This window comes from Zonotrichia leucophrys, chromosome 5 (genome assembly GCF_028769735.1).
Source record: "Zonotrichia leucophrys gambelii isolate GWCS_2022_RI chromosome 5, RI_Zleu_2.0, whole genome shotgun sequence".
Taxonomy (NCBI): domain Eukaryota; kingdom Metazoa; phylum Chordata; class Aves; order Passeriformes; family Passerellidae; genus Zonotrichia; species Zonotrichia leucophrys.
The window spans coordinates 2941033-2967775 of record NC_088175.1 but is presented as its reverse complement, the minus strand read 5'-3'; the positions used below and the strand labels follow the sequence as shown (position 1 = coordinate 2967775).

The 26743-nt window shown below is 39.2% G+C and overlaps 1 protein-coding gene and 1 long non-coding RNA gene across 2 annotated transcripts in view; one reads left to right on the top strand and one right to left on the bottom strand.

The window, feature by feature from the left end:
• NUDT14 (nudix hydrolase 14) overlaps window positions 1–20252 on the bottom strand; it is a 60097-nt gene extending 39845 nt beyond the window's left edge. The window contains exon 1 of the mRNA XM_064715101.1: window positions 19917–20252. Coding sequence (XP_064571171.1) covers window positions 19917–19997 — 81 coding nt within the window. The 5' untranslated portion in view covers window positions 19998–20252. The remainder of the gene's footprint in view (window positions 1–19916) is intronic.
• LOC135448826 (uncharacterized) lies at window positions 20088–21268 on the top strand. Its single transcript, XR_010440590.1, has 2 exons — window positions 20088–20224; window positions 20468–21268. It is a non-coding gene; the product is annotated as an uncharacterized LOC135448826 (long non-coding RNA).
• The last annotated feature ends 5475 nt before the right edge of the window (window positions 21269–26743 follow it).

Here is a 26743-nt window from a genome sequence, read left to right as displayed (position 1 = left end):
TTCATCCATAAAAAAAAGCTGCAAATGAACAGTCAAAAATTCAATGACATTTAATATTCAACTTTTTCATCTAAAAGATAAATCCTGTCTTGAAAAGACTACTTTGCATCTGAAATTTGTTTGAAATAATGACTTATCATAATTTTTTTGTCTACTTGAAAGGTTTGATTTGTAGCAAGCAGGGAGAATGCTGTCTTCTTTTTATATAATTACACACTTCATAGAAAGTTCTGCATTATCTTTCAAAATGAAAGGAAGCACTTTCAGCTGGCATAAAACCATGAACTCAGTTACAAAAATATTAAAATATTTTTATAATATTATTTATAATAATACAAAAATATTAAATTTGTATTATTATTTATAATAATACAAAAATATTAAAATCAAGAAAATAATTTCTATTTGCATTAGCTGAGTGACCTTTTTTTTTCCTTTAGAATGTACACAGCAGTATTAGGGAACTGTCATGCTGGGCTGTCTTATAATGTAACTACTAATTCAAATGTAATGTTGAAGTCACTCTGACCTGGCATGCAGTCCCAAAATAATTTAAGTCAGAGAAAACCAAACTGCCCCTTTTCCTACCCCACCTGCACATCTTTACTCTACCCTCACCTCACCACTGATATTTGCGTGGGCTGGCTCTGGAAACTCACCTAATCAAAAAAAGGGGGTTTTTTGCTCTAAAAAAAAAAAAGCCAAACAAACAGATGAAAAAAATTATTTAGCAGAATGAAAGTGAAAAACTAATAATGAAAAATTATTAGTCAACATGAATGCAACACCATCATACAGACTGCAAGTCTTCAGCAGTAACTATTAAATAGAATAGCCTTGGTCCTCTCACAACTACTGCAGGAGGATAGAGAATTGTGAGATAGGGAGTGTTCTACAGAGAGACATATGCACATAAAAACCCCAAATTACCATTTCAGTCCACACCCACTAATCCACTCCATCAGACTGCACACGCTGGAGTAAATGAAGCCTCATCTTCAAAAGCAATTTGCAGAATTACTTGCTGATGTTGAAAAACTACTTCAAAAGAGTTTAAGTGTTATGGAATTTTACTGGGTTTTTTAAACAAGCCACTGTTTAAGCTCAAGAGGAAGGGGGGGAGTGTTTGCTTTTTAAACAAAGCTTGTAATATTTCATTACTAAACTATCCAGAGTGTTTATTTTAAAAGCATCATGATTACAAATAATGGCATTTTTCAGTTTTTAACTTCCCTATTCAAGTATTTCAGTTGGAAATTACTCAGTTTAGTGCCCTGGTAGAGTATGCACCCAAAATTACACAAACTGATGACAATTTAACAGAATTAAAAGTGAATATTCTACCTGAAGCTAAATAATAGTGCTGCAAATTGTCTTTAATTGACAATATGAACAGTTTCAGAAGCAAGACTGAGCTAGTGAAGTCCATGCAGACAAACACCCTCCATACTACAGGACATGTAGTATGCCCAGATGTCCAGCAGTTCTGGGCAGGGCAGGACAAAGTTGTGGGGTCCCACTCAGCTCATTTTAAGGCTCGAACAAGAGACTGGAGTGCTCAGCACTGTGTGACAGGCAACTCTTTGATGCATGGCTTCTTATCTGAAATTAGCTGGAAGACATAAAGGTACTTCTTGAAGAAACCTTAACATCCACCAGTGGAGACCACACCAGGGATACCTCAAGGGACATAAAACCTAAGGTCAGAGACCGTAATTTTTACAACCCATATCAATTTTCTCTTCAAAGAGAAGGTTATTCTGGTAGGAGTGTGTAATGAAACTGCAAACAGATGGTTATGGCAATCGAGTTTACTGTTCAAAGGTGCAATTTTTTCACACTTTGGGAGGTAAAGTAAACAATGGAGAATGCATTAATTTATTCGACTGTTAATGCAATACTGGGCCAAGCCACTTTGTTCATTTTATGTACATCAACTGCCAGAACAATTACAACTAAGATACCTGATGTGTAAGTAAACTTTCTCCTATAATCCTCTGGAAGTTTACTTTTCAGGTCACAGTTTGTTTTTTTGTGTGTACTTTTCAACAATGGAGTTGTTGCAGTTTACCTTGGCATTCAGCTATCATTAAGATCACTTACCTTTGAATGAAATTTATAAAACATGAGAATTAAGCACATATAAGTACATTAAATACAATCAAATCTCCTTTCTCACCTTGTTTTTCTGTTTTTAATATACATAGTTATCAGGAACAATTGCATGTACAGATCAAACACACTTTATTCCAAGGCAAATCCACAGCAGTGCACTGAAATCTATACTACAAAGAATAAGGACATTAAGAAACACAATATGCACAAAGGTCAAATTTATGACTTTTCTCACATCATTTTACTGCCAAGTCAGCATATAATTTAAGGTTATAAGTTGAGATACAGATGGGGATTTCCTAGTATTAAGTTAAATCCAATTCTGTACAAAGGAACCAATTGCTAACTTCAGATTCCTCTCTCATTGTATACAACTGATAAAATTTAAAGTGAATATTCAACTGTTCTTTTACATAAATTCCTTTTATATTACTGAATTTTGCTGCATGTATTTCTCCATTTTCACTAAACTGTGTTTTCCCTTTGAAGTTTGTAGCACACTTTCTTATTTTGCAGGGATAAAAGGAACATACGCCTTCCATATTTCCAAAATTACTCACACTATTTTTTTCTAGAACACTATAGGAAAACATAAAACTTTTAACTTTGACTGGATGTAGATAAGAAAAATACTCCTAATAACAAAACAAGTTTTAACAGAGATAATGTAATTTGGAAACTGCATTCAGCTGATGTGACAGCAAAATTCTTTACTGTAAATAAGTGCTGTACTTTCAAACAGATGTATTACACATCCCACACTTGTACCCATACTTGCTGAAAACCTCCCCACCAAAGGCCTTTTCTCTAATCTTTTACCAATATTTTTTCTGATATTGTTTAAGAAAAAAATCTCACACAATTTGCAATAACTACAATAGGAGGCTGAGAAACAGAGGTCCAGGATGCACATCTGCTGGCTCCAGCTCAGAGAATAAAAGCCAGGGAAATACCTCAGCCAAAGGCTGCTGAGACCTCCTGGGTGTTCTGTGCCTCAGTACTTTTTCTGGAGTTTTCCTTATTTGTATATACTATTGCAAATTGTTGCAGTTGGAAACAAACAAACAAAAAGCATGGCCTTTGTAGCTCAGTAATAAATTAATCTGGGGAACACAGACGTGGGTTCACAGCCCTACTCCAAATTTATAATAATTCATTAACAACTCCAAAATATGAGATTTGCAAAGGCACTTTTTAGCATTCAATATCCTTCACCTTTAAGACCTTCACTAGAAAGATGGAAGAATTGAATTTAGACTTTACTGTGGACCACTGCAATTTCAGCCAAACGCCAGAACCCCCCAGTTGCATCTGAACATCTTTATTGAATAATGTCATTTCTGTGGTGGGACTTACACTGCAATATTTGTCTACGATCACAGAATTATTTCTGCTCCACTACCTGATGGAGTGTTAGTGAAATTAAGTGAGACCAATTCCTGAAAACTCTTTTGGAAAATGGTACTTAAACTTCTAAGTTAATATAGACAATATTTTCCAAACTTCTAAATTTTACTCACATAAATATGAGAAAAATAAATTTTGTTTAATTTTGTTGGGTTTTTTTAAGAGAGACCAAAAGAATTAAAAACATTTCCAGGAAACCTGTTTTCATCTTTTCTTGTCCACTGGCAGCTGCTCCTTTTGACGAGTTACCAAGATAAAGGGCCTGACTGAAATTTCAGACTAGTGATATTTAATGACAGGCAGGGGCAATAATTCTGCACTCATCATAACATACCTAGATCAATCATGTCTGTCTGTTGTAGCTGTTTCAAGACAGAGTGAAACTCAATATAAAGTACCCATTGCAAGTTCGAGACCCCACAGTGGATGAGAATTCTCACTGAATATTCTTGAGCTCCTTCCTGTACTCATCCTGCGCACTCATCAGTCAGAATCACCTTTCAGCCCCTCAGCAAGAGGATTCTCCAAATGCTGCACACAGGGCAAACACTGCTGTGCTCCACAGCTCATGATTGCCTGGTCAGTTCTGGTACAGCACAGCCTCACCAGGATCTCTGACTCAGAATGGGATTCACCCCCCTGGCTTAGCTGGGATTTAGGGCTTTCACCTCATCCCTGCAGGCACAGCAGGCAGAAAAGCAAACACAAGTATAATAGGCAGAAGGAGTAAATGAATCTTAAAATCATCAGTCCCAAGGCAACCACTACGCCTACAAGCATAATTTCATCATCTTTGCTACCCTAGGTCATGACCCTCATCCAAGAGAGGAAGGAAAGAAACTGTCCTTTCATCATTAATTTTGCTATGTCATTCGGGAAAACAACACTGACAACACCATAAAACCACAGTTTAACTTGCCACTGGTACTTCAGCCAAAAGCTAATCACCACCATCAATTGTCTAATATTTCTCATTACCTCTTTAGTCATTCTAACAATTCATGGCAACTTATATAGGATCTGATTAAAATCTTTTCTGGCTGACAAAGAGCCAGCAGGAAAATAAAACTATCCCTCTTCCACCACAATACTGGGCCACTCCACATTTAAACAGATAATAAATCTGCATTCAAAAGCAATGCAGTTGATGAATGCTGCTCTAATTTAAAAAAAGAAAAAAACAACTACTGACTGTGTCACCTGAAGCAGAATGCTGTTAAGAAAAATCCTGTTCATAGACTGCTGTATCATGAAAATTGGATTAAAAAAACTCTCCAAACAACATAGAAAACAATCCATCATGCACAACTGCCAAGTTACTTGGTTTTCCTAGTGCACCTGATAAGCAATATCATGGATCACATGAGTATGATTTTAAAATGGTTCACAAATCTATTCATTTTTATACATAACTTACAAAGGACAAAATACGTCTGATGCAGCATTCAAATCAATGCAGAAAATGCAGCTCATTGAACTGTACCCCTGGTACCAGGCTGGTACCTGCCAACAAAGACCCAGCATTAAGAAGCTTGACCAAGGTTAGCAGGCAGCACTGGAGATGCCCTGAGCCTCAACAAAGCTGGGAACAAAGCCAGGAGCAGCACTGCTGTGTCTCCATGGTGAGTAGAAGCAGGGGAGGACACATCCTATACAGCAAACCTCACAGGAACTCAAGGCTACCACTTCCCCTAAATATGTTCATAGTCCCAGGATTATGAGCATGTCTCCTCAGCACTACTGTGAGCATGTTAAAACTGTTTCTTGGCTGCTTCTGTTGGGTCCTTCAGTAGAACATCAAGACACTTTAAGCCCTAAGACTTCATTCTGAGCATGCAATGGCACAAACTCAGCATATACAGAAGAGCCTAAATCTTAGACAAAGAATGAAGGTCACAAGTTCAACCCACAGGGTCAGCAGGGCTGGTCTGAGAATGAAGATTCAACATTCCCAACTACTACAGGCAATTCCACATCTTCCCTTGCAAAAGCAAGACACACTTTTCTCACTAAAATGTACACATAACATACCACTGCAGAAAGTTGTTTTTTCCTTTCATCCTCTCCCCAAGGCACAACTGTTGGGGGTGGTTTATCATCCCACTTAGGGCAGGACTGGAAGGCCTGACACTGCTCTATATCCCATGGGCTGCAGAACAGGGTACAGACAGAGGGGAGGGAAAACACAATACCAACTGGCATTCATCTAGGTTTTTTCATAAATACTTCAAAAGCAAATATCCTGACAATTTTTTTGTTTAATGAAATAGTTTCCCTGACTTTTTCAGCCCCTGGGTGTGATTAAATCTCTACTCTACCATCCGCTAATGTAACTCTTACATTTAAATCTTAACATTCATATTGTTACTTTAACAAATTAATCTTTCTCTATGGAGTGTCCCATAATGCTCTAGGGAAGCTCATATGCTCCCATGAGTCCTGTCAGATTTCTGCCAAGAGGTTTGAACTCCTAGACACATCAGAGAAAGTAAGGAGATAAAAAGAAAGAGGGTTCTCCACACTGACAGGCCAACCACTTCTCCTGGTGAAGAAACAAGGGTGGTTTACAGAAACAATAAGGGAGACATCAGTGTTTCAGATTTGGTGGAACTATCCTGTAAAATACTATAGCAGTAAATTCCATACTAATGATTACTGATTGGTTTCACCGAATAGGAGGCCAGTAATCACAGAATGATTTGGGCTGGAAGAGATCTTCAAGATCATCAATTTCCAGACCCTCTGCCATGGGCTGGGACACCTTCCACCACACCAGGTTGCTCAAAGCACCATCCAGTCTGGCCTTGAACATTTTAGGGTTGGGGCATCCGCCCACAGCTTCCCTGGGCAACCTGTGCCAGTGCCTCACCACTCTCATAGCCAAGAGTTTCCTCCTAATGGAAAATCAAATCTATCTTCTTTCTGTTTAAGGCTATTCTGCCTTGTCCTATCACTACATGAAATAATCTCATACTGCTTTTAAATTTATCTGAACAGAACAAATCAGATGAGTTACAAATAAAATTTTAGGCTGTACAAACTGCAGTGCTATGGAAATGTCACTCTGAAAAGCAACACAGCTTTGCAAAGTAAGCCAGAAATTGCCTGTGTCCAATATTTTCAAGTGTCAGAAATGGTACAATGCTGAAAGCAGAGTGCTAAGTGCAGACAGACATATAAAATTCTACAGCAGATTTGCCAAAAGATTTGATTTTTGAAAGCCAATTTTTCTTTTAATCCTGCTGCTTCAGAAGCTCAACAAGTTTAAGTGGCATAATGATAACCAAAATGAAGCCAAAATGAAACTAAACAAAGTCAACAGTGATAGTTAATTTCAGTAGTTCTGGATAAGAATACATACAAAGCTATATAGCATCATAGCCTAATTTTATTTTACTATTATTTATAATGTTATTGTCAATACATAAATGTACTGTTTGCCTCTATTTTTTCCCCATATTGACTTCCATCTCAGTTTGTCAGAATATATAATTTCTGGTTAAAAACCACTGAACTGCTGCTACTCCAACAAGCTTACCTACTAAGTAAAAAAAAAGTTACTCAAATTGCTTTTGAATTTGCTTAAACCAGGACTGAATAGAAACAATGTAAAGGAACAACAAGGGCTTATCAACAAGAAGAGCTAAAATGCCGTTTTATTCAACAAGGTTGGAATTTCACAATGTTACAAAACTTCATAATGTGGATCTTAATATCTGGCCAGACCCACTTATTGTCTAGAATCTTTTTATGCAGCAAACCAAAATGCTATATCCATTCTAAGTACACAAATAACCATTACAACTAATGAAAACATCATCTAAAATGACAAATATCATTTTATAAACAAACATCATTTTCAAGAATCCTTAAAATAGTAACACCAAGTGACCAAATTCTATGTTAGATGATTGGATAGCCAATATTCTTACTCCCTATTTAAATGATCTCATACATCATGAAAATCTTACAGATTTCACTCAAATAATGTCATGCCTTTTGGTGAAACATACCATTTCTAAGCCTTATCATTTGCAGAAAATCCAGTAATTGCAGTCATCACATATTAGGCTCTTGGGAGAAACAATTTTCTGCATTTCATAGACTCAGATCTGGAGTCAGAATTATGCATAGATGTAACTGTTACACTCCAGAAGGAACTTGTGAATTAAAATTGGAATTACAACACTGAATAGTTTTGAAATCTGAAGGTGGATATTGTATTTTATCAGCTTGCTGAGGAATTATTCTAGTCTTTGAAAAGAATTGTTTGTATTTGCTTACTAAAAGTGCACCTTGATCACATGCAGCATGAGATCAGAAAAAGCATTTGGTTTAAAAAAATGAGGCACATAGTCTCTTAGATCTACAACACAACAGTAAAAAATACACTTTTTACTGATTGGGAGGACTGTGGAGAGAACTGTCAGTGGGGAGAGGAGAGGAAAATAAGAGGGCAGGTTCCAGAAGAAATATGCAATTAGTAGATGATATACAAATGCACTTTGCACACACTGAACACACAGAAAAAATATTATGCACTGCAACACAAAGAAAAACAACAATTTCAGAACTAGATAAGAATTTGAAGCACTAGTTAATTAAAAATACCAGAAAAAGGCATCCCTTAAGACAGACAGAAAATTAAAAAGCATAGTAACGACCACCTACATATTTTTATGCTTTGGTACTTTTCCATCTATACATGATGAAAAAAACCGCAACACTCATGGAAGAAAAAAATCTTGCAGATATACAGAGGGTCACAAAAGCTATGAAAGAGATACTTAACACAGGTTCCTGAGCAGATGACAAGCCATTAAACTTTCACCTTTAGGTAGTTATGATGATCTGATGTCTCTTTTATGATATCAGCCATTTTTTTAATTAAATCTACAATGTGCTTAACAAACAATTCTTCCATCAATCTTTGATGTGTTTTACTTATAAAGCAATGACAGTTTTCAGTTCAGACTCCCTCAAGTTCCAGAGAAACCATTTTCCACTCACTTGCTTTGAAAGCCATTAAAACAACTTGATGAAGAACAGCAGCAGGGGGCTAACAGAAGCCAAGGCTTAGGAACAATCTTTAGATTTTTCTCCTAAGACTTTCTCACAGACCCTCCTCACAAAGATCCTCAGGGCTTTTCATCCTCTCCTTCCTCCCCACCCCCTCCCAAAATTCAGTTCAAAGTGGCAGATGCAACCAGCTCCAGATTCTGCTCTTTTCTTAATTTCACGTTTACCTCTCAATTTTGATAGACTCAACTGAAATCTGATTCCCACAGAGGCATTCCTCTTATCATCTTCCCATTGGGAAAAAGTAATGCACAGAAAGATTCAAGTGACTTATGAACACCTTCTAATCTCTCATCCATTCTAACAGACTGCACTACTAGTGAGACATGTATCTATTACTTAAATACTACTGGCATTCAGTAAATGGATTGAATTAGTGATTAATTGATTAGTGATTTATCTACAGTTCTATGTGTTACTGCAGTATTTCTGAAACTTGCATGACAGTGGCCCTATAAAATATAAAAAATATAAAGAACTGTGCAAGCCAACTATAAATGGTCTTTAAAATTGGAATTGCCTGTAACAAATGGTAAATTCTTTGGTTATAGCTTCATGCAAATGCAGAAATCCCAGTTTTATGGAAAATACACCTATTAGGACAGTACTTATGCTAATTAGAATCAGTAGAGCAGATTTTTTTAATCTCTGTTTTGCTGTGCTCACCATAATTTTATTTCTTTGATTATGGCTGGCTGAAGGACAAATTTCACTGATTGCTAATTTTATGGACATCTGTAACTCCAAAGCTCTCCCAGCTCTTCAGTTGCTGTATTCAAATAATGTCACTGCAGTCAAGACACCGAACATGGAATTTCTCAAATGTGAACAGCTATTTCCATGAAGCAGGGCTATGGACACAGCAATCCCAGATTCTGTTTACAATCCCTTGTTCTTTTACAAATGAGGGCTACAGTTACAGGACACATGGCTGGAGCAAACAGGGACTGGAGGAGGCCAGCCCCATGTCTCCTCAACTGGAGGACAGGGGCAGCTCATATGAGGGATTTGAGGTCAGGAAGGACAGATGGTGGGCATTCCCATTACAGCTAAGTCACCTCTTGTCCTTACAGCATTGAGCTTTGTATTTGCCAGTTGGTGACTCTCACAGTTTGTGTTTCGACATTATTTTACCAAGCTTGTATTTGTAACTCAAACTGTGAGAATACATTGTGGAATAAATTTCTAGATGTCTTGTGAACAAATCTGATTGGTACTTTCTCAGAACATTAACAATTATACTTTCTGTTAGTCCTCCCTTCAGCTAAAGTAATACATTATTAATATGTTAGTGTGAGATGTTTTTTAATGAGTTTTTCTTTACAGAAATTTGAAAGAAAAAGTCTCATAAGAAATTCTAAGTCAGAAAACTGACATACAACCCTCTAAGAGAACATGCAAAAAGTTTCTGTTTGCTTTCTGACATAACTATACCATAAATATTGGAAAAGGATCCATCAAGATTATAAACTAAGGAAGTCCAAGAAGTAAAGAAACAATACCCTAAGGAACAGGAGGAGTTATGTATGATATTCTACAAGCATTCAATCACTTTACAGAATTGAAAAAATGTTAAGGCTGGAAGGACCTCACAAGATCACTCAGTACAAGTCTCTTAACAGTGGCAGGATCAAACATATGTTATGTGAGTGCTATGTAATACATGCCAGATACGGAATATGCTTCTAAGCATTATCCAGTCAGAGCCTCCATTCCAGGCTGTTCCATCATTCAAAGTATTCCACCATTTGTGCAGTCTCATGACTAAAATAAACACTTTCAATCCTAGATATGTAATAGCACTGTAAGATTGTTATGCTGGAAATACATGACTTAGAGTTTATCATGAATGCTCTTGCATAATAATAATTCAATTTAAATTAGCATTAGCATTACTTCTTTATGTATTAATTTTCAAGAATGTTTGATTCTCTAGAGGGCTAAACTTTTCTTTTCCCATGTTTTCTATTTCAAGAGAAAGACCATCTCTCACCTTCAGGAGTTTAGCCTCATTTCCCTATAATGTATTCATCACCACTCAGCACATCTGTCCCAGCAAATCCCATTTCCTGTTCTATTCATGAGGCTCAGCAACCTGGAGCTTTAGTGATTGCCGCCACACTTTTCCCATGGCCTTCTCACCTCTCACCCCCCCACGCACCCCGCTCCCATTGTTTATCATCTGTTCTCCCCTGCTGCAAACTGCTGTCAGATGTTCACTTATCCCTAATCTTACTCACTGCCTTTGATATTCTTTCTAATCCAACAACCTGTCAACTGGGGCATCAGCCCATGTCCACACCAGCTGCTCTGTCACAGGCTGTAAGATTCCCTCTCTGCTCCAAGAGGTATTTAAAGGATTTTGACACAGCAACCTCAATGTGAAACAAATAATTAATGCTGTTTTGATCAGTGATCAGGGCTTTAGTGTGACATGAGCTGACCACTAAGAAAAACTGAGCTTTACTTTGTTTAAACTTCAGTAAACTTTAGTGTTACTATATTAACAAGATTTTGATCAATGTCTGAAGGACGGTACCAGAAAGCTGGTTTTAACTCTGGTTAAAAATTATGAAGAACAATTAATCTGAGTGCAAGTCAGAGGGGCAGATAACATTATATGCCTGCTGTGTAAAACATGCTCATTTATGCAGTATCAAGTTGTATAGAGTTTTCAAAGCATGGGAGCTGACCTTTTATGAGTTACAGCTGAAAATACAAATGTATTTAAAATACTGCAGCAGTTGAGATAAAATTATTTGAAATACATTTGTTTTCAGAAATAGAGTAGGATAGTTTCATCCCCTATGAACATCACACAATGACATTTTAAAGAATACTGCCATTTACAGAAAATCTAATTGCCACAATATTCAGACTTGCTATAAACACTTAAAATTTTACAGTGTTCATCTGCTTTAAAACATACCAAATACACATAATGTCATAGCTGAGATTGTGACTCAGATGACAGATGTATGAGGAAAAGTTTTTTGTATGAGGAAAAGTTTCTACTAGTTAAGCAAACACATGGATTTTGATCCAAACTGAAAAACAAATACAGCGTTTATTTGTTGGAAGAACATGAGCACTATTTTATTTCTCAGATCTAACTGCAATTACTACAAAAGAGATGGTACCAAAAGAGACAAAAACGCCTACTTTATACCCTACAGTAGCTGTATTTCACACACAAAAGTATAATAAAACTTCAGTGATGAATTTTACAACATGGTTCATTCACTTAGAACTAAACCACTTTTATTCCTTAGGGCTTGTCTATACCAGGACATCAAGAAAATGAATCTGAAGTAAGTACCTTGATGAACTTGAATTCTGCTACTTAAACTCCATTAAACCCCTGTGTGGACACAGTCATCCAGTTTAGTTTACTGCTCCCTTAGGGCACACACTGGAAAGTTAACATGGATTAAGGTAGGGTATGAATTCAAAGTGCAATCGTACTTTGAAAATGGTTTAACGTAAACAGAACCAGACTCTTTGTTGTAGAATGAGACATGGAGTTAATCAGGAAAGTCCTGTGCAGACAAGTCCTTGCACATGAGGCTACTGGAGTGGTATTGCCAGAGCTGATGGTTTTCAACTTCTCCATTTCAGATCTGGAAACTTCTTCCAGGGAAGCTGTGGCACACTGAGCCTGCTAATAATTGATCTGCTTTTCTTAGCTGCCTCATGTGGATGACCTGCAAGTATTGCAATGGCCCTCAGTGAGCAGCACATCAGAACTAGAGAAGTAAAGCTTAGGCTCGCTACAACTTCTGTACCTCCTCCTACACTCAGCCTTAACTTCACAGTAAGTGCAGTAACCCAAGTAGTCTGATGGCATTAAATGAGATTTTACTGATCGTTTATGTAAGTGCAGACACATTTCAGCTACAAAAGGTGCTCAACAAGGCCTTATTCTTTCCATTATGTGACATTAGCTGTCACAAGTGTGTTAAATTGTAGTATGACTGACCTAAAAATACAAAGTTTTGTCACTGTCAACTATTTTTCATGCATTTACTTCAAAGCTTACATTCACTTGTCAAAGCATGCTGGATAAAGAAATTAAGACTAACATGACATAATTTCACTGAAACAAAAACACTTGTTTCAGAACACTAGTGTTCTTTTCAACTACTGCTCTTATTAACTAATGCTTCTCATTTCCCCTTCAGTAATTAATAAATGTGTTATACAAAAATAACTTGTACAAATTTTCAGAGTTGAATTCAAAGCATATGGCAGAGTCAGAAGCAGACATGCCTAGATTCCTGAGTTCCTTTTCTTAAATCTGTGTTCTGATTGCAGAGAACACTATTTTCCTCAAAGGAAATTACGTTCCCTCAGTACTCAACTCTCTAATGCTGTCTTTGCAAAATCTTTTCTTTCACACATATGAAAGAATTATACTGCACCTCAACCACATTCACTGTTAACACAGCAGCAGTCAGATCAAAAATCAGTCTCATCCAAGATTTACCTCTGACAGAAGCCAAGATGCCCAAGTAAGAATATATTGTTAAAACACTCTCAGACTCCTGCAATTTGCAGCTCAGGGACTCCCTGAGCTGGAAGCAGTATGTTTCCATTTAAGATTAATACTCAACACTGACATAACAGACTTGACAAGCTGAAGAAAATGAGACAAACTTCACAGGGAAAAAATGGCATCTCCTTTCACTGCACTACTGCTTTAAAAAAATGAACTGCAAATATATGTGTTACTTGGTAACATATTTCCTACTACTGGAACCTTTTGAAGATTCAACAGAAGACTTACTTGTTTGAACAGGTAACTTAAAAATCTGTTTACTCCCTCAACAGCATAATTTTTAACTGTCAAAACAGAAAAGAATGTTTTATGTTTATAAAAAAGCAGACGGAAGTTCCAGAGAATATTTCAGGCAGCTGGGCACATTTATGTTGCTATTACCATATACAAAAATTCCTAAATGCAAAATAAGATTGTTAATATTATTGTTACACTGCCCTGCTTTGCTTTTTCATCTTCAAAGTTTTCGCGGCATTAATGGTACAGGGCTCCCTTCTTTCTCCATGCATACACATATTATAATCTTGATGACATCTCCAAGACAGTTAAAATTGTAAGACACAGTGGTTTCTCATGGTCACAAAAGAAAGCAGTAGCAAACTCAGATTAGAAGAAATTCTTTCTTCACTGAGGAACTGCACCCTGCTCATGAAGCACATTTTCTACCCATTACAAAGTTCATGAGGTGTTAAAATCTGCAGCAGCCTTGAAAATTGCTTTAGAACTACTCAAAACTCAAAGACATAATAATTTAATTCCCTTAACAGTGAATAAAAAACATCAAGCATTAAAATTAACTCGAAAGGAGAATTTTTTCTTGTTTAACTTTAAAATAAATTATTCTAAGGATTAAATCAATAGAAGAAATGTGATGTTAAGGCACTGACCTACTCTGAAGTGTGGAAGGAATGTGAAGCTCAGAAAAGAGCAAATAGTTCCAATTTACCATTCCTGACTGCATGGTTCAGTCGATATGCATGGAGTTTTTGAGGTTTATCCCACCCACAGCATTGAAACAGATGCCCATTCACCATTCCACAGATCCAAAACACAAACTCACTCACACAAACACACTGGGAAAATTACTGACAGTTGGTTCTAGTCTGGTGGCAAACTTCTAAAAGTTCCTGGGCAGAAGGTACATATATGTTTATAGAATGCAAGGAAACAGTGGCAAGAGCTCCCCTGCCAGAGCAACTTTCAAAAACAAAGGTATATGAGTCTGGGAGAGATCCACAAAGGCTTTGATATGTGAGCTCTGGACAAAAGTTTCTATAAGAGCTCAAGGTATTATTCCAGCAGCTAGATGCTTCCCCCCAGCTGATGGATGCTGTGCCTCCCCTTTGAAGGGAGCTGTCCCTAGCACAGAGGTCACCAAAAAGAATATGCAAAGGCAATTCACTCAGTTCTGTGTAAAGCTCAGTGATTTGGCTTAAAGGGCTGATGGCAGTGGGTTTGAATTGGAACAACAGAGCAAGAGCTGCAGCAAAGGCACCTTCTGCTGATTCCCAGGGGGTAAGAACCACAGGGAAAACTTGAAAGCAGTAACTTCTTACAAGATCCACCATAGCTCTGTCAAATCCCTGTGTAAGGGTCCAAATACAACACGCAGAACCACTGAAATCCCTCCCTGTTCAGGTGCTGATTAAGATTTCATTGTACCCAAATCCCATTTGGATACTTAATGCTGCTCAAGTCATAACTACTCTCCTTAACTGTTGACAACTCAGAATTCTCAGAGTTGACTTCTCAACTGAGTTGACTTGGAGTCTCAGCAGAGTTTTTAAACTTGGGTTTGGGGGGGTTTTTTCGTTTTGGGGTTTGTTTTTTTGTTTTGTTTTTTTTTGGGATTTTTTTAAAATCTAATATATAGGGTAGTGCCTGGCTAGCATACACAAAAGAGAGCTGAAGATTTACACACAAATGTGTTTCCCAGCAGTGAGCACACTCTCCTGTGATGTGGGAAGCAATATTAATTGAAGTGAGATCTTGCAGCCTGACTCTACCACATCCCAGGGAAATGCCCTAGCCCTTGGGCATTGAGTTAATCTCTCATTAGCCATCCCTCTGGTCTCTTGAATAAATTATTTATGAAAAGCAGAAAAACTTCAATAGGAAAAAGTGAAAAGAGATTTACCATGGAGTTCCTGGTAAAGAAGCCAATTCTTCAGGAGGTGATGTATGTTTAAAAAAAAGCCAATTTAGATAACAAATCAATTTGCACTTTGGGGGCAAGCACACATTAAAGCTAGACAGATGCTCTCCTCTATGTGAGAAAAATGAATTCTCTTCTCTCACTACCAAGCAGAACCAAAATATATAGGAATACAAGGTTCCTACTGACAAAATGAAGAGAATATTCCTCAGGCTAAGTGAGGTACCTTGTCCATCTCTCAATCCCAGGCAAAATCACTTCAAACATGGTTGATTTGACTAAGGGCCCCACCTGGAGCAGGACTGAGAGCTGAAAATCACAAATAGAAGCTGAAGTCCCTTTTGAAATTCTGTCAGATACCCATTTTGAAGAATATAATCTCAATTTGTACTTTACCCCTCCATATTGGCCCTCACTGATTGTAGTTTGCTGAATTCCACAATTCCTTGGCTGCACTTCCAATTCTACCTCTAAACTACACAAAGACAGAATAAATAATTTAAATGAGTCACTGGTACAGTGATTTGTCCAGCAAGCCAGGCTATTCTCCACAGCTTGGATGCCCAACATGAAGCTGCAGGGTGCCTCAATCTGCAAGGTTTGAAACCTGGAAGTCTTTCAGAAGGGTATACAACTACTTTTGTGCTCTACAGGAAAAATTCAGAGCTCATTGCTTTCAATTAAAACACAGAAGGAGAGGATGATGAAACACCTCATATGAAAAGATATGAGAAGAGCAGAATCCACCATGGGCACAAATTGATGTATGGTTTTCCACCATTCCTTCTTCAGGAACTTCCATGATTTCTTACAATCCTCACTTCAATGAAACAGCCAGAAAAGGACATTTTTTCTCACAGACTTCTGGAAGAGTATTTCTATATGTAACCAAATGCAGTCTAAAGGATGACTCAACCTCTTACAGCACAGGGGAACTTGGGACTCAAGCAAAACCTACAAGGACAGTGCTGCGGTTTTTTCTAACATGACAGTAATTGCCTGACTGGATTTGATGTAAACACAACTCTGTTCTTGTGTTTGTCCACAGCTCCCAGTCTGAGCATCCATATGTCCAAGGGAAATACTCAGCTGGCTAAAACATTAATGCAATCCTTGGGCCTGCAACTGTAAATGTGTAAAATGCCTCTGAGAGCAGGAAGAAAATGATCTGACTCTGTGGCTCCACTCTTCACCACTTCAGATGTGTAACCTGTGTAGATTTACAAAAGTATTTCCAGAATCACAGAATATTCTGAGTTGGAAGGGACTCACAAGGATCACTGACCCAACTCTGGAGTGAATGGCGCATAAAGGGACTGAGTCTGTGACCTTGGTGTTATCAGCACCATGCTCTGACCAACTGAGCTAATTTACTCAGCATTTTGTGAATGAATCCTCTTCTGGTGTCTTACAGATTTTGAGTGGTCTGTAAAGCTTTGAGACCAACAGTGGTTTACAACTCAGTGCGGTGCAGGTTGAGCGGATAAAATCAGACTAGCAGGGTACACTGAAATGTAAATCACCTATCTAAATTTATCTTAAAATAATAAAAATTATGTTTATGTTAAAGACCTTGCCGTATTAGATACAGTAGCAAGACTCAAACTATCTTCACACAAGTAGCATAATTTTGATATGAAATGTCTAGAAATCAATGCTGTTACTTAAGCATTCATGAATGCTCAGAAATAATCTTAAAATCCTACACTATATGTAAAAACACTTTTAATTTCCTATTTATACAGAAAAGCAGTAGTTGTGAAAGCAAACAAATTAATAAAAAAATCTCTCACTCTCTATATGTCCTTGGAGAGAAGATTTATGTTAAATATCAATGCCTGTTATAGGAATATACCTTTTTGAAAATAGATTTAAAATTCTCAGTCTTCAAGGCCCCAATTATCCTTCATTAATATTATGTGAACACCAAAAAATGCACCAATGACTCTTTTTCAGACCTACAATGAATTATAGGGGATGTGTCATAGCTTCACAAAATGTACCTATACGACCACCCCAAGCCTTCCAATTACATCATAATTCCACATATTGCATAATTTAAGTGTCCAAATTAGTTTCAGTTTTCACAGTGCAACAAATGCCATTATTCAAAAGTTTTACCCATTAGATTATTCTGTTATCCAGAAAGACTTTTTTATTAGATTTGGGTCAAGTTCAGCGAGCCAGTGCAGCAAATTCATGGATGGGGGAAATTAATGTTACTTAGGAACAATTAGGAACTGGGAAGAAGAAAAGTTTCTTTTCTTTTTCCAGATAGTGAATTAAAGTAGTTGGACAAGGGAAGACCTACTCAGTATAAAAGTATTAAGATCAAGGGCTAGATTTTGGAAACAACTGTCAGTTTTAGAGGAGTGGTGGAATTTTCAAAATTCTTAAGCACAACACGCATTTAACTCTCTTGGATTTTAGACACTTGACTGTTTAATGGGGTTTTGAGCAGACCTAAATGCTTTTGAAACAATTAGTCAAATGAGTGAAAATATTTAGTATTTCCTCTGGTTAGTAAGTCAGTTTTTAAATGCAAAATGGGTTTCAATAAACCTAGGGCCTGTTTCTCAGGTCAGGTACAGACAGTTGTGCTCACACTGAGCTCATGGTCTCCGTGGGCTGGACCCAAGCCAGCCTCTGCACACATGCCATAGAAACTACATTTTCAACTTCATTTTAAGACAGTGCTGCAGCCAAGAGAATCAATCTCTCACCAGGCCCCAAACACATCCCTAACTACCACATTACCACCTCCCCTCTGCCAGCATAATGAACTGAATCACTGATCTTGTCTACTTAAAACTGACTTCTTTTTTTGGCTAGATTAGGTTTTACCCTGGTCCAGCTCACTCAGCTGCTGCACAGACACTTGTGCAAGGAGAGGAAGTAGCAAGAAGGGCAAGTCTGCTTCATTTAGTGGCAATGCTGATCTCTGTCAATTCACAGCACATGACCAAACATATCCTTATTTCTTCTTTACAATACTCATCACATCTAAGGCACATCCATTCAATTAAATGTAATTTTGCAATACTGTTTCAAACATTTTAATTAAATCCCATTTTTCATGTAAATAGAGCATGACTCAGAAGTGAAAATTAATTTAAGTAGTAAGACCCGTCACTTGTAAGCTAAGCCAGCAAAAATTCAGAACGTGAAAGAATGTTTTTCAGGTTTACTGTGACTGTGTTCACAGGAGTCTTAGGATGAGGGAAGAGACGATCTGGCTCCATGTTTCAGAAGGTTTGATTTATTATTTTATTATATATATTACAATAAAGCTATACTAAAAGAATAGAGGAATGGATTTCATCAGAAGGCTAGCTAAGAATAGAAAAAGAAGGAATGATAACAAAAGCTTTTGTCTCAGACAGAGTCTGAGCCAGCTGACTGTGACTGGCCATTAATTAGAAACAACCACATGAAACCAACCACAGATGCACCTGTTGCATTCCACAGCAGCAGATAATCAATGTTTACATTTTGTTCCTGAGGCCTCTCGACTTCTCAGGAGAAAAAATCCTAAGGAAAGGATTTTTCACAAAAGATGTCTGTGACAGTTTACTTCTGATACCTAAAAAGACATGTCAGTATAAAGCTCTCAGCTGTTCATGAATCAAAATGATTTATTTATCCCAATCAATGAGAAAAGAGCTTCCTTTGGGAAAAACATGTACAAAATGTATTTTTAAAAATGCTAAAAATCAGGTCCTCTGCTTTGATGAAACCTATTTGAACCCTTGCTTTTAATTTTCTGTAGTTTATCTCACTGTTGGATTCAATACATTCCTCTTCTACCTTTCCAAATGATGTGCTTAGAAGCGAAGCAAAAAAAGAATGAGACATGTTTTCCACCATCCATTTTTAGGTCTGTCCAAACTCTCCTTCCTTTCCCCTTCCACCACTCTGCCTGAGTAGAAGCTCACCCTGGAGCAGCCACCAAGCAGGCCCAAGCAAAGCACCCAAGGACCATGCAATGCTTTGTGCTGTGACAAGTGACTTTCCTTTCAAAGTTCTCATTCCTGCCGTTGTTGGAAGCACCAGCTCTCAGTGATCCTGTGAAAGGTGACTCATGTTGATACAAACATGATACCGGATAGGATTTCCTTCCCCACTTCCCACCTGCGGGCACTGAGGCTATTCACGGAATCACAGAATAGCCAGGGTGGAAAGGGACCTTTGGAGATCACCCGGTCCAAACCCCCTCTCATGGCAGGGTCACCTGGAGCAGGTGACACAGGAATGAGTCCAGCTGGGTTTGGAATGTCTCTAGAGAGGTGAACCCAAACACCAGCACGGGGTGAAAGTGACAGTGAAAGTGACAGTGAAAGTGACAGCCCCGCGCGGGCGGAGGGCACAGGGGACACCCATGGGGACGCTGTCACACCAAGGCAGCGACCCCACGGTTTGTCAGCCACCTGCGTTGCCCTCCTCGAACCCCACCTCAGGGCGGGCCGAGGGAGGGCTGGGGACAGCGCGGCCGCCCCGGGGGTGCCATGAGGTGGCGGCGGCGCTGCTCCAAAATGGCGCAGGCGGGGGCTGAGGGGCCCTGCCGGGACGGGGCACGGCGGGCGGGCTGGCGGCGCCACTCACCTGCCGGTAAGAGAGGCGGAAAGGCCGCAGGTAGAGGGAGGAGGTGCAGGGCTGGACCGCCAGCTCCTCGATGGCCTCCATCCCTGCCGCGGGGGTAGCGGCAGCGGCGGGAGGAGGAGGAGGAGGAAGGGGAGAGGCGCGCGCAGCCGCCGGCGGACGGGCCGGGAGCGGCACCGGAGCTGACGGACACGGCCGCGACGCTCTGCGGCCTCTGCCCTCAGAGGGAGCCGGAATCAAGGAATGCTGAATTTCACCCCCCCAAACCGGGACACAGGAGCCTCGCCGCCTTTATTCACAGAATCACCACGGTTGGAAGACATCTTTAAGATCATCCGGTTCAAGCGTCCGCTTAGCACTGCCCCTGTAACCCTCACTAAACCACGTAGCTCAGTGCCAGATCCAGACACCTTTTGGACTGGTGACTTTAGCATCTCCCTGGGCAGCCTGTTGCAATGTCTGATCATTATAACAGTGAAAAAATGTTTCTACTGTCTATTCTGAATCTCTCCTCTCTTAGCTTAAGGCCATTTATTCTTTTCCTCTCACTGTAGGCACGGAAGAACAGAGCGGCCCCCACCCACCTCACTACAAGCTCCAGTCACGGAGTAGAATTATTCTCCAGATACACCTATTGAACCTGTTCACCATCCTGTTTTCTCTGGAGCTTGGCGGATGTTCTCAGAGGGCCACTTATTCCCACACTTTACACCAAAATTTATAGGGTATGCTGGCATTGAACTGACACGTGCCCCTCTCCTCCAAAGCCTTGGTGCGATCTGCGTGCTCCCAGGTTAGCCCATTCCTGGACACTGTCGGCTTTGCAGGATGAGCACCTTGCTGTGAAAAGCACAGTCCCTCCTGCTTGTGTGCTGCTTTCCTGCCAAATGGAGATTGTATGAGTGGTGTGGAAAATTCAGGTACAAATACAGATTCGTGGATAACCTGCAATCCATCACTTGATGCATCTCCAACTTTCCTTTTCAGTCAGCTTCAGTACTGGCCATGCACCAGCCCATGGCAGAAGAATAAAAGCAGCTCGGTTAGACCCCCCTGGCTGTTTTCAGGTTGTAAAACAGCTATCCCATCTCCTTTTATGTCACTATTTTTTAAGCAAAACACTTCTAGATGTGGCAGTTTCCTAGTTTTTGTAGACATTTGATCACAGTTATGCAACATTAGGTTACATTACTCTGGGTGCTTTAATACTCCTAATAATTTTTTTCCAGGTTCATGAGCAACAGAGCTCACAATTTGTGGTGGTTGTAATCTCTCTGATTTGTGATCACTTTCCATGCAGATGTGCCTGTGTACAGCAATTTAGGTGCCATATAAATAAAAATATTTTGTCAATATATTGGCCACACTGAGAAAAATCTGAAATTTCTCATATGTTTTTTTCTATTTTTGTCTTCCTCTGTACTTCCACTGCATCACTAAGAACGTTTATTGTCTTGTCATGTGGTAGTAAGAATTTCAGCAGTCTATCTAAAAGGAACAGATTCAGCAATTACAAAACTCACTAAGAAGTAAATGAGGCAGCACTTACATTGCAGAATGCTTACCATCAGTTCTGATAACGCAAGTGGCAAAAAAAAAGCTTGGTGGGGCTGAAAAGTGTGGTTTTAAAAGTATGTTTGCAAAGCTATCATAAAAAATAGGCAAGGAAATGTATTTTATTAGCTGACTTCAAAAATATTTGTGTAACTCTGTTTGCATCACTGTATATGTCTACATATTTCTGGTTTTTTCAGAATGATCTCAAGGTCATTCAGAGCTCCTGGGAACTTAAGCTATATTTTTCTAGTAAGTTATTTCAGTCTTCCAAGTCCAATTTAAGTATAAACACAGTTTCCATGCACAGCAGGTTTACAGTATCTCTGTTTGCTTATGTTAAAAGTTACCGGCTACCCAGGTCGGTTCAGCCAGTCAGATTGCCCTCTTCAATAAACATTCTGACACCACTCTCAGGTTTTGAGTGTGTGTGTGTTTTGGGGAACGTGTCACACTGTGTGATGGATTGCTTATTCCATTCCTAGGCTGAGGTGGGAAGCTTTTGGGGTTGTGATGTGTCACAGACCTGATCTCGTTAATGTACCTGGAGCAGTTGAGCACAGTGTCACAGGAAAATGCATTTTGGGATGCTCTGGTGTTGCAGTTGCAATGGAAAGCTGTCAGTTCCTTTGCTGGAAAATCTTTGTGAGTATGCCAGCTGAATTGAAGATTTAACAGGCTGAGTTTGAGGAGTTGCCTTAATGTTCCTGTTTTACAGGTGAAATCTGAGCAAGAAAATAAATAGGAAAAATATGTTCTGATAGAGGGACTAATCATTCAGCACCTGGACCTGAATTTCATTACAGTTCTTTATTAAGGCTTAGATACCCTCTGCAGCAAGTGGTTTTGCATTTGCTAGTGCAGGAACAATCCCAAAAAGGAAATTTCTCTCAGCTACCATTTATTCAAAGGAACAATAACAAAGGGGAACAATTTAGTTTTGTGTGAGTGAGACACACTCCTGCTTTCCTGTTCCCTTTCACTGCTTTTGTGGCTGACTGGCACCAGCCTGGCTGAAGGTGCCCTGAGTTCACAGCAAGGATTAGGAGATGATACAGTGCAGAGAGGCTGCTCAGCCCTCAGCTCAGGGGCCAGGAGAGCTCCTTTCCCACTGGGTCCCAAAGGACATGGTGTGTTTGCTCTGTAAACTGCCCCAACTACTTTGTTGTGTGTTCCTTGACATCCCTGTGTGCTTGATCCTTTTTAAAGTAGAAATACTGGCAGTGGTATGTGTCCAGAAACTTGGGAAAACAGGCATCCATAATTCCAAAGTGTTTAAGGACTGTGTTCATGCCTGTTACCTTCAATGAGATATTTCCAGTATTTAAGTCCATGTTTAACTACTTGCAGAATCTTTTGAGTTTGATTAGCATTATTCCAGTATCATTTACATTTCTACAGTCCTGTCCCTAGTACATCAGTTCCCAAACTTCTTACACCCTGGATTACTCTTGGCTGTCACAGTCTCTTTGCAGGGCACTGTCCAGGTTTATCATTTCACTTCTAATCAAAACCACTACCTCTGATGTCCTTCCACAAACCAAGTGCTTTATGCCATCACATCTTCCTTGCCAAATATGACTGTTAACTTGACTTCCAGAAAGCCAAGAATGTGTCAGAATGACAGGTTGCCTTTCACTACATTAAATACATTCCTTTTTCTCCCTTAAGAGTGGCTTCTGGATTGTTTTCTTGTTAATAAAAAAAACCAACCAAACAAACGAAAAAACACAGATACTAAGTTGTGAGTGCTGTCATGGGTAGTTTGCTCATGGGTTCTTCAGCCTCCTGGAGCTGCTGATCTCCTGCTGTAAATTACTAAAATCCAGATGTTTGTCCCTAGGCTGTAATAGCTGAGAATGGTTTGTGTAACAGTGTGATGAACAGCCCAATGAAGAGAAGCAGAAAGTGTGAATAAAAATTTGTGTCTTTCCTGGAAAGGAGAGTATATCAGAGAGGGAAAAAAAGAGAAGTGTCCTGTTTGGAGTAAAGAGTCTTAAGGGAAGATTCACTGGCATTTCTTACAAAAAATGAAATGTCAACATTAGTGTTAAAAAGGAATTCTTTCTGCAGAGTAAAGTTCTTTGTTTAACAGACTTCTCTTTCCTTCAAAGCAGTGTTTGCTCTGGGTTACTTCGTGAGTAACTTTTATTACCAGCAAAGTACCCAAACTTTTTTTTTTTTTGGTTGCTCTTTTAAAAAATCCCCTTGAGCTTGGAGTTTCTGCGGACACAGTCCTTCCCTTCCCCTTGCAGCCCGCGGTCCTTGGGCAGGCACTCTGCAGAGGGTCAGGTTGCATCCTCATTAGCAGTTTGTTTTATTGCTGTTTGCTTTGGGACACAACCGGGAATGTTTCCGTCTGCTCGCCTGGCCCCGGCAGCCAAGCACACCTCTCACCTCGGCCCAGGCTTACAGAGAGAGGACACCCAGGAATGTCCCTTCCCTCTTCCCACTGGAGCTTAGCGAGGTGCCTGAGCTGTTGGGTTCACTCGTGCAGAGTTAGGCAGAACATTTTCCATAGTGATTTTTGTGTGTGTACTTGTCTGTGTGTACTTTTAATCTCCATCAATCCCTGCCAGGCTCACTTTGTTCTTTGACATGCTGTGGCTCATGAACAAAAAATCATCAGGTCCTGAGCCTTTCATCTCCAGAGGACTCCTTAGTGTATTGCAGAGTATCATTACTTTTGATATTTCTGAGTACAGCTGTTACTAAGATACTACAAGTATGAAAGCCTCAACAACTAGAGATGTGTTGACTTGCACTTCTCAAATTCCATTTTTAAAAAATACTTCTAACCCTCATGGCTGTAGGGAAAAATGGGAAATGTAAATGATGGAAATGAAAATGATGGCAAACTTCGTGGTTTGTGAGCTGTTAAGCGGAGGTGATGCCACATATTTGGTAGAAGGGCTTTGCTGTTGGGATGACTACCTGGATCCCCAGCTCTGGGCAGAAGCAGAGGCTGCTGAAGCCAAGAGGCACTGGATCCAGCTGTGTGCTCACATCAGCCCCATCTAGTTGGAATTCCATCAAAGCATTGTCTTCTGTCTAGAAACTGCTCCCAGAACTTCTTTCTTTGCCTCACATGCAGTTTTTGTTAAGGTCACATAGGGGTATTAGGAGAGTTGAACACCTTTGCTGTACAGGCTTAGTGAGAAGGATGGATGAAAGTGTCCCAAATGAAGCCTATTTTGTAAACTCATGTTGGGAATCCTTATGGTTGACACATAAAATTGTATCCTCTTCATGTGGGCCATCCTTGCATCGCCACAGAGATGTTAGTTTTGAGTGCCTTTCTGGGGATCAGATGCATGTTCTTTCTGTAATGAAGTGGCTGCTGTGAAGTTTGCCTTCTAAAGCTTACCCCTTAGGCTCCTGGGGAAAAGCAAGCCTGAAGCTGCCAATATCTAACTTTTAATTATTATTCAGTTCTGGGGCATAACCACCCTGGTTACATTCATGAAAGTCAGGAATTGTGCTTATGCAATTCTTTTGGCATTGTAAATAGAGCCCTAGAGAAATTTGTTTTGATTTTAGTAGTAACTTTTCTGAGAGACAACTTTTTATTTTAATAAATTATTTACATTTCAATTACAAAATACAAAATTAGAAGTCCGCACTGCACTATATGATATTATGTTCCAACAATTTTGTTCACCATCAATTGGCTCAGTGCTGCCTTAATCCATGAATAGCCTCAGTCTGAAGAACTTGGAGCAATTATTCCTGAATTTGGTTTGTAAGGACTAACAGCACGATCAAGACAGGCATGGTGTGTGGTATTGCTGATGTGCACCACGGTGAGTTAGAGGAATATATCAGTTTGTTTCCCTTAGATGTTTTGATTAGCTCCACCTTGTTTTCAGAAAAAGTGTATCTCTTTTAATAAGAACAACCATCTTGGTCTTTACTTTGCAAAGTCAAGAACTGTCTCATGACTGTAGTAGGAAAATCACCTAGGTCTAGTTAGAATAGTGTCATTTCCCAGAAGAGCTACAATTTATCCATCTGCCTTGTGAAATGAAGGTCTGATTAGTAGTTTTTTTTTTCTGCCTATCATCAGTAAAAGCCTTGAACTAAATATGGCAAAAAAAAATTAAACATATTCAGTATAAATATAGACATGGATATCATGACATGTAAAATTGGTCTCTAAAAATAGTGAAGGAAAAAAGCTCTGCAACATAAATGTGTAACTAATATGTCAAATAGGTCTTAAGTTATTCACAATATAATATGACAAGTTGCAATATGGTATAAAGTAGAGGAGGGGAGGTGAGAACATGGGAAGTAAATTCTCATTCTTAGCCTTTCAGCTGGGGGAAGAACAAACACGCAGTGTGTGAAAAAAAAAGAAACAATATGCATGCAAAATTTAGATAGTTTTATATTATATTAATTACTATCCAACAAATGTTGCCTACAGCTATCAGAGTGAAAATGATTAGAGGGAAGGCTTTGATTTTTCAATAAACTTCTCTCTAAGGAGGGAAAAAAGAAAATGATAACACCATGTTGTTTGTGTTGCATAACCATGTACAACCAATATCTGGATCTCATTATGCTGGGAACTGTTCAAATGCAGGTAGAAAAATGATGTCTTTCACAAAAAAAGCAGCAAAATAATTTGCACAAAAGAACAAACAAGATGAATGTACGGTAATAAGGAACAGCTGAAGGGGAGCAAAAGATCACGAAGGATCTTCTTTTGTTTGCCACATATGTATGCAATAGAGCTGGAAGGCGAAAAGTATTTTGATTTCTCAGGGAACCTTGATGTTCCAACAGTTTGAAATTGCCTGTAAAAAAGGACTGGAGCTGGAGTTGTTGGATACTGAGTGCTGGCTGTGGCTGTAGCCATGAGCCTGGTGTCTCTGAGCTCCCCAGTCACCAGGACACTGTGCTGTGCCTGGTACTCTGCCCTGGACTGGGGCCATTACAAGCCCAAGGGTCCTTAATCTTCAGGCAATTTGTCTAGCAAGATTTCTTGAGACTGTGGGAGCTGGAAGCCCTCGTACTCAGGAGACTACCAGCTGGGCTGCTCGCAAGCTGGGGCTGGCAGGGCTCCAGTGAAAGCTTGCCTGTTTTTCAAAGGAATTTAATTGAATACTTGTCTGGATGAAATGTTTCTGTTTGGTAAATTGAGACATTCCAAAATAAAAATATATTCAGAGAGATTTTTTTTCACCAGATGTAGGGAACAGGTACATGGTTTCTAAATCAACATATTTAAATATAAATATATGTATATGTGTTTTATGTGATAGAAAGGT